Here is an 8,393-nt window from a genome sequence, read left to right on the forward strand (position 1 = left end):
AAATTTACGAAGCAGTATAGTCTTAAATCAGACTCAGAATGTTTAGAACAATAGTAAAATCAAAGTTTTACTTCAAATTTTTAACACAGTCAATTTCTGTTTCCATAACCCACAAATTGATGTATTCATATCTTATGATTAGTCTAGAGTTCAGACTGTGCTCCATGCAGAGTTCTCAAAGAAAGTTTTGGTGAATTATAGTCCAGATCGAAATATCAAATTAACTTGAAAATTATCAGATTCTGTATGAGCATTTTATTCTTTCTTAATGAGTCACGTGGCTCCTTGGCTGGGAATTATTCCTGGTCTTCACTCGGAAGAAGAAGAACTAGTTTGTGGATGGGACGATCAAGGTAAGTCACTGGGTTACTTCGTTTCCCCACATTGTCTAATTTTCTGTCTCCTACCATGACCCTAACCTTACGAATGTAGTCATCCTTTGATTGATACAGTTCAACGATTCTTCCAAGAGGCCAAACATTGCGAGGAGTGTTATCGTCTTTAATAATTACCATATCTCCTATTCTCATGTTGCGATGTGGCTTGGTCCACTTCTGTCGCGACTGAAGCTGACAAAGAAACTCCTTCTTCCATCGACACCAAAACTCATTTGTCAAGTGTTGTACTCTCCGCCATCGTTTCCTCGCGTAGACATCTTCTCGAGAGAAACTACCAGGGGGTGGAAGAATGACCCTCGACTTTTGAGTCAACAGATGATTAGGAGTCAATGGAGTGGAATGTGTTGGTTCATTCAGGAGGTCGGTGGTTAGCGGACGACTGTTTACAATGGCAGCCGCCTCACACATCAAAGTTCTCAACGACTCGTCATCTAGTTGTTGGCCTGCCTGGTGTAGCAGAACATCTAAGACCTGACGTATGGAGCGGATCTGCCGCTCCCACACTCCGCCCATGTGGCTAGAAGCAGGTACATTGAACTTGAAAGCGATGAAGTCGCATCCCTCTTTCAGGAGAAAGTCTTTTACTTGTTTCTCACTGGATTCAGCACATCGTTTGAACTCCGCCTCAGCACCTACAAAGTTTGTTCCCCTGTCACATCTCAATTGTCTTACAGGGCCTCTGACAGAAATGAAGCGTCTGAGACCATTGATGAAGGAGTCGGTGGAGAGGGAGTGTAGAACTTCGATGTGAATACCTCTCGATGCCATACATGTGAATATCAGACCATAGCGTTTCAGTTCTTTCCGTCCTTCCTTTATTAGCCAAGGCCCAAAGCAATCAACTCCAGCATAGGTAAATGGTGGAGCTGGGGAAAGACGGTCCTCGGGTAAGTCTGCCATTTTCTGAATTTGTGGAGGTTGTCGAAGTCTGCGACAGACTACACATTGGGAGATGAATTTTGAGATGAAGTTGCTGCTACCCAAGATCCAATATCCCTTTGCTCTGAGATGGTTAGTCGTCATGCCTCTTCCTCCATGAGCCACCTCAGTATGACACTGAGATACAATTAACTCGGTCAGGTGAATTTGAGGAAGGATGGCAGGATGTTTACTTTCAAATGAGAGGTCAGATCTCCTCAAACGTCCTCCAACTCTAAGGATGCCATCATCATCTATAAATGGGTCAAGACGACACAAACGACTGGTCTCCTTGCAACGACGCCTTCTTTCTCTTTCGTTGTGAGACTTGCTGATCTCTGATGATTTCGCTTCATCAAATGTCCTCCTCTGAATCAGTCTTATGATTTCCTTCTCTGCATGAAGAAGTCATTCAGTAGTCAGAGGTTCCATCACAACTTTCTTGACGTCATTCCCATCTCCTCTTGCTTGGCAGCATTTCTGTAGGTATGATTTGAGACGGAGGCAGTTCGCCACAGCTCTCTTCGCTCGATACCAACTAGAGAGGTGATCAAATCGCTTTAACTCGAGCTCATCTACCCCTTTTACTGAGGCATGGGTGTTGCTTTTCACTTCAGGATCTTTAGGAATGACTGTAGCTTCTTCCTCAGTTTCTTCCGGAATTTCGTTTTCCCAAATGAAGTCTGGACCCATGAACCACTTTGATGCTTCAAGCTGATCGACCGTGAGTCCTCTTGATGGGGCATCAGCTGGATTATCTTGAGTGCTGACGTGCCTCCATTGATTGGGTGATGATTCATCTCTAATTTGGCGGACTCTATTTGCAACAAAGACATGATAACGCCTTGTCTCGTTCTTGATATAGCCTAGCACCACTCGGCTATCAGTCCAAAAGACCTCCCTATCAATTTTGAGGTCTAGCTCAGCTTGAAGAAAGGCGCTCATCTTCACTGACAGAACAGCTGCAGTCAGTTCCAGCCTTGGTACTGTGACTGTCTTGATTGGTGACACTCTGGATTTGCCCAACACAAGCGTACAATGTACTTCTCCCCTTCCATTAATCATTCTCAGGTAAGTACAATGACCATAACCAAGGTTGCTCGCATCACAGAAGTGGTGTAACTCGACATTCTTGACTTCCCCAAAGTCTTCCGGCTTGTAACACCTGTCAATGGAGACCCTTTCGAGTTGGAGAATGTCTGTTTTCCACTTATTCCACCTGTCTTGAAGTAGGTCTGGAAGGGGGTCGTCCCAAGCGGCAGAAGTTCTACATAGATCCTGAAGTATTATCTTGCCAGGAAGCAGCAAGGGGGCTAACAATCCAAGAGGGTCGTACACGGACATCACGGTTGACAGCACACCTCTCCTAGTCAAAGGCTTGTCTTGGAAGGTCACCCTAAAGCGGAAAGTATCAGACTCGACACACCATTGCACCCCTAAAGCTTTCTCGACAGGCAGGTGATCGAGTAGAAGATTCAATTCTTTCACTTCTTTAGCTCTATCTTCCTTTGGAACTGAATCTAGCACTTTCCTTGAGTTGGAGACAACTTTGTGAACATGAAGACCACCATGTCCACATATCTTCTTGGTCTTTGAGATCAGATCGATGGCCTCTTCTGTTTCTACTGCCTTAAGCCCATCATCGACGTAAAAGTCTCGTTGGATGAACTTGGCTGCATCTTGACTTATTTCATCTGCCATGTCGGTTGCTATCTGCTTCAATCCAAAATTTGCGCACCCGGGCGAAGAGGCAGCTCCAAAGAGGTGCACATTCATTCTGAAGTCAGTAGGCTCTCGACGATAGTCTCCGTCTGGCCACCAGAGGAAGCGCAGGTAGTCACGGTACTCTTTGTTGACATGAAACTGATGAAACATTTCTTTGATGTCACACATGAAGGCTACCTTCTCTTTTCTGAATCTGCACAGTACTCCAGCAAGTGCATTGGTCAAATCAGGGCCAGTGAGAAGATGAGAGTTCAAACACTCTCCTTTGAACTGTGAACTGCAATCGAACACCACCCTCAGTTTCTTTGGTTGCTGTACTCCATGATGTGGAATATACCATAGCTTGCCTGGTTCACCTGGTTCGGACACCTTCTCTGCATACTTCTTTTCAAGGAGATTGTTCATCTGTTGTAGGTATTGGTCATAGTAGGTGGCATCATTTTCAAACTTTTTCTTCAGGTGGTTCAAACGTTTGGCAGCAACAAACTTGTTGTTAGGCAGTACAGGTACCTCTTCCTCCTTGAAGGGAAGGGGCATCTCGTAGTGTCCACTCTCTGAAACGTGAATCTCCTTCTCCATTAGCTTAACAAACTTCAAATCATTCTGGGAATAGGGTTTCTGCTTCTTATCAGGAGTGAAGTCAGCTTCGAGAAGTTGGACAACATGAAGAGGGGTGATCTCTTCCTTCGTAGTAGCTGGATGCGTGAAGATCACTTCTGAGCGATGACCTTTCAACTGTACCTCCTCAGGCACCATCCGTACAGTTGTACGATGGCTCACACCAATGGGATCATCGTGACTTTCAACATAACCTGCGTTCACCGTCCCAACAATGCTCCATCCTAGGTCTGTCTGGACTGCATAGGGTCCTCTTTCGTCAGGAGAGTGGATGACAGCACGAGGAGCTAGAGCCTTGGCACAGTCGTAGCCGATCAAGAGTCCAATTTCAACATCCTGAAGAGGAGCAATCATATTGGCAATCCTAGACAAGTGTTTGAAGGATCTTGCTGTGTCAGGAGTAGGAATAGACCAATTTCACGGCCGGTTTATGTATTTGGCCCTCTATCGGCGACGCCATTGCTGCGGTGGGCAAGTGCGCTGACCGCGATTGGCTCTATGTACAAATTCAATGAAAGATTACAGATAAGCTCTGATATTGTGTCATTAACTTCATTATAAATCAATAAAATAAAGCATGGACACCTGGGTAGACGATGTAAGACAATGGCCATATCTGACCGATGAAGGTATGATGAAATTTTGCACTTTGGCTACTTTTTCCCCTTAGTTTTGTCAGTAAAATTGAAAGTGAGTTGATGATGACCAAGAATCGCTGTTGGTTTTCATCAGGGAGCTCACTTCTTGTTGCTAGTAAATTGTGTTAGAGTAGTGGGAGAGTGAACGAGAGGGAGAGTGAGAGGGGGAGAGAGGATGAGAGCGGGGGAGAGGGGGGAGAGAGTATGTGTGAGAGGAGGGGGATAGTGAGAGGGGAATAGTGAGAAAGGAGGGGGGGTAGTGAGAGAGAGAGAGAGGGGGTGGCTAGCGAGAGAGTGTGTGAGAGAGGGAGAGAGAGGGATAGTGTAATACAGAGAAGGGGATAGTGAGAGGGAGAGAGAGAGAGGGGGGGGATAGTGTGTGATATCTTTCTTAACTTTAAAGTCCTTTCTGTTGATGTTTTTATCCACTGGCGACGCATTCCTTCATCACGGCCTGGAAACCTATGCAGGGAGTACGGCTTCACACACAAACAGGCTTCATGAGTCCAAGGCGAGTGAATTTCACATTCACTTTGCTTCAAATCCTGAAGCTTTCTCCAATTGTTGTGGCAATTGAACACAGCACAGGTGCGATCTGAACTTCTCCGATTAATGTTCATTGTGAATCTTACAAGAAATCTGCTCAATTGGTCCAAAATAAAAAAAAATCGAACGAATGTACCAAATACCCTATTGACTTGTGTACTATAAAAGTTGATTCGCCCACCGCAGTATGGCGACCAGTCTGCTGCCCTCTCACGTTGTGAAATTGGTCTATACGATGTCGATCTGCTGGGATAATGTCTCTCGTATAGCTTGGAGGGAGGCTAATTACCTTCTCGGAGTTGTAGTAAGCCTTCACTTTCAATCCAGTCACCTTCTCACAAGCTATTCTCTCATTTGTCCTCGTCATTGTAGAAAGCAATAAGTGTATTTGTACGCCTTTGATTCCCATTGCTTCTTTGGTTTGTGTGAGAATGAAGGACGTATCGGATTGCGTGTCCAACAGCGCATACACTAGTCTCTCCTTACGACTGGACTCGTGTGATAGCCATACCGGAACAATCATCGATGACTTCATAGACTGACTGGAATCTGACTGGGAAGCATGAGAATTTGATTCCAGAGTTTCCTTACTGCTCCTCTCTCTGTTAGTAGCATCCCGTCGCTTCTCTTTCCACTCATCATCATGTAGAGCAGTTGGATGCTTTCCTTTACATACGGAACATGTATTTCTTTTCTTGCATCTCTTTGACATGTGTCCCTTTCTCAAGCAACCAAAGCAGAGACCATTGTCCGTAATAGTCTGTCTTTTCTTCTGCATCGTTTCTGAATTGAATGAGGAACATTCACTAATATGGTGTTGACCCTTGCAAAAGACACATGACAGATATTTCTTCTCAGCAGAGCCATCTTTGTGATTGTGTGTTCCAGTCTGCAAAGATCGAGAAGGAGTTGACTTCTTCCTTTCCTTTGAGGTCTGCAGAGACTGAAGAGAGGTGACGGGATCACAAGCAACGGTTGCCTCTTCGTCAATGAACTCTGTAAAGATGGCAAATGGTGGAAAGGTTTTCCAATCCTGTCTCCACTGAACAACCTTCCTTCCCCATTTAACGACTAGCCATTCAGGGAGTTTCCTCAGTAGGTTTTGATTTTCCCGTTCGTCATCAAGATGATTCAGGTGCGGAACATACTTGGATGCTGCGTCACATTGTTTCAGGAAGTCTCCGAATCTCCTAAGTCCAAAGGAGTCTCTTGATCCAACCTTGGGCCAAGCATCCAGCTTGTCTCTGTAGGCATTTGAAACTACAAATGGATCCCCATATCTCTGTTCCAATGCTTCCTTCGCATTAAGGTAACCTCTGCCATCGCCGATCATAGAGTAGCCTTCTACCAAGGATTTCGGCTCACCTGTCAGGTATTTCAAGAGAAAGTAGAACCTCTCTGCCATAGGAATTCCACGATGTTCGATCAATGCATCGTAGCTTCGCCTCCATGCCGTGTAGTCAAGAGGGTTACCTGAGAAAATTCCAGGCTCTGGAAGAGGAAGTCTATTCAAGGATAGCAACTCTTTCAAACTGTTGGCGAGAACATCATCATTGCTGGACTTTGGTTCTTGTAGATGACCAATCTTAGTTGCAGGGCTTTCCGAAGGTGGAGCAGAGTTGTTCATCTCAATCGTGGGTTCCATTGAAGGGGCACTGTTACCTCCATCAACTATACTCTGAACTCGAGGGGAAACTGACACTTGACGATCAACCCAGTCTTGAACTCTCCATCTGGATGATCGGGAACCTGACTTAGATGAAAGCGTCCCACCTTGCAATCGGAGAATAACTTTCATTGTTTCTCTCATTAAAGAAGAATGTTCATCTTCGATAGTCTCAAGTAGATCTTCACCATCATCAAGATCTGCTGAAGGAGCTATAGCTGCAAGTTCTTCCTGAGAAGAAATGGCCATGTCCATGGCTTCCTGTACTTGATTACGGGATTCTTTAATCATCACAGTGTTGACATCGTCTTCAACTATAAGCTGGCGATGCTTATTTGCCCTTCTCCTCCAAAGTAGAATGGCATCTCTCCATATCTTGACTGTGACGTCTGCTTTATACTGCAAACCCTTCTCAGTGGGCATTCTATCCCGTCCATTCTCAACTCCTGCCATGATTATTCCCAAATAGAAGATTTGTGATGAAAGAAGGTTGAGATCAACATATCACGAAGATTTCATTCATCGTTGCGAACATTGAATATCGAAGTTCCACATTTGCATTCGAAATTCTTCCGTAGCTGGAAGAATTCACAAAGTCCGATGAACTGCGAGGATGTTTGACCGTGTCGAAAGAGGAAATTCACGTCGAAAAATTCTCGCTGCTCAAAGAGTTTTCACTGTGGCTGTAGTGAGGTCGACAACAAAAGACAAGCGAACAAAGGCCTCTACAGGATTTCGTTGTTTAATCGATTAATCTGATATCAAATCCATACAATCAATCCAATTGGTAGTTTTAATCCTTTGAATCCAATTGGTACTTTTAATCCTTCTTTCGAACCAATTCGTTCCTTTAATCTGATTGATATCTTTAATCCGTGAAAACTGTGGAGTCAATGATAAAGAAAAAGGAATCATAAATACCAGCAAAATGAAACATCTTAAATATCACTAGAGCAACATCAATCTTTGGAAGACCTAAATAGTCTAATATAAACTAGATTCCAAATTCTTTCCACTATACATATGATTGTTTACTCATTAAAGGTTTCAAACTACAAACATTCAGCTTTGATCTCAATACAATTATAATAAAAGTACAAACCAACAATCATCCTTGATATATCATACAATAAATGTAGTACAAATGTAGTTTCTTGAGTCTTATTTCATTATGAATGGGATCGATGAGCCTGCTATAGTTTGTTCATACATTATACATACTACATACACATTATCATTTGTCATTATGAACCAAGAAAAAGATCTCTAAAATCTCACTTTATGCTTAGACCATAATTAAAAAAATATATCAAATAAAACATCAACTAACCTCTTTGCTTGCTTTCTCAAGTAAATTGAATGTCTTCTGAGCCAGGATGTTTGTGATTTTGAAGGGCAAAATCCTGGTCCCTCACACAACCCAATGTCCAAAAATCAAATGCACTGTCATGGTGCTATGTAAGTGTACACATTGACTAAGGGAGTGCTAGATACAAATATGTTAATCAGGTAGTGCAATAGTGAAAGTATATATACAAAAAGTGCTAAATCACTTCTGCGCTAATTTTGGTGCGCTAATTTATCAATTCAGATGTACTTTCATCACAGCTTGATTTACCCCTAAAATATTAATTAGTCTTGCCTTTAGTTGCATAAATACACTTGCAAACACTAACCAGTAGATTATAATATATTTACTGTGGTTAAAATATTATGAATAAAAAATGATTTCATTTGACTCAAATTGTGGGATTTGTCACCTCTTGGCTCAAAGACCGGTGGACCACAGGTTGACAACTGGTTGACATATACATGTAAATATAGGAAAAATGTGAATGTACAATGAAAAGTTCTCATTACTGCTTAAGCTTATTTAAAATTAGT

At 43.0% G+C, this 8,393-nt stretch overlaps 2 protein-coding genes and 1 long non-coding RNA gene across 3 annotated transcripts; all 3 read right to left on the reverse strand.

The window, feature by feature from the left end:
- Nucleotides 1-296: 296 nt before the first annotated feature.
- On the reverse strand, nt 297-1,421 carry LOC121421259. Its single transcript, XM_041615920.1, has one exon. It carries the CDS (start codon nt 1,419-1,421, stop codon nt 297-299), a length of 1,125 nt encoding a protein of 374 aa, XP_041471854.1.
- A 303-nt stretch (nt 1,422-1,724) lies between these two features.
- On the reverse strand, nt 1,725-6,962 carry LOC121421260. Its single transcript, XM_041615921.1, has 2 exons — nt 5,133-6,962; nt 1,725-3,995 (listed from the first exon to the last, which is right to left on the reverse strand). Exons 1-2 carry the CDS (start codon nt 6,960-6,962, stop codon nt 1,725-1,727), a joined length of 4,101 nt encoding a protein of 1,366 aa, XP_041471855.1.
- A 225-nt stretch (nt 6,963-7,187) lies between these two features.
- On the reverse strand, nt 7,188-8,116 carry LOC121421359. The gene is made up of 2 exons (XR_005970959.1): nt 7,840-8,116; nt 7,188-7,391 (listed from the first exon to the last, which is right to left on the reverse strand). It is a non-coding gene; the product is annotated as an uncharacterized LOC121421359 (long non-coding RNA).
- Nucleotides 8,117-8,393: the final 277 nt, after the last annotated feature.

Source organism: Lytechinus variegatus, chromosome 9, assembly GCF_018143015.1.
Source record: "Lytechinus variegatus isolate NC3 chromosome 9, Lvar_3.0, whole genome shotgun sequence".
Classification (NCBI taxonomy): Eukaryota; Metazoa; Echinodermata; class Echinoidea; order Temnopleuroida; family Toxopneustidae; genus Lytechinus; species Lytechinus variegatus.

Excerpts from the sequence above, each read along its gene's own strand:
- LOC121421259 (XM_041615920.1), bottom strand. The coding sequence starts at position 1,421 with ATGACGACTAACCATCTCAGAGCAAAGGGATATTGGATCTTGGGTAGC.
- LOC121421260 (XM_041615921.1), bottom strand. The coding sequence starts at position 6,962 with ATGGCAGGAGTTGAGAATGGACGGGATAGAATGCCCACTGAGAAGGGT. Across the intron at positions 3,996-5,132 it reads CTTACTACAACTCCGAGAAG|GATGTTGAAATTGGACTCTT; the intron begins GTAATTAGCCTC and ends GCTCCTCTTCAG.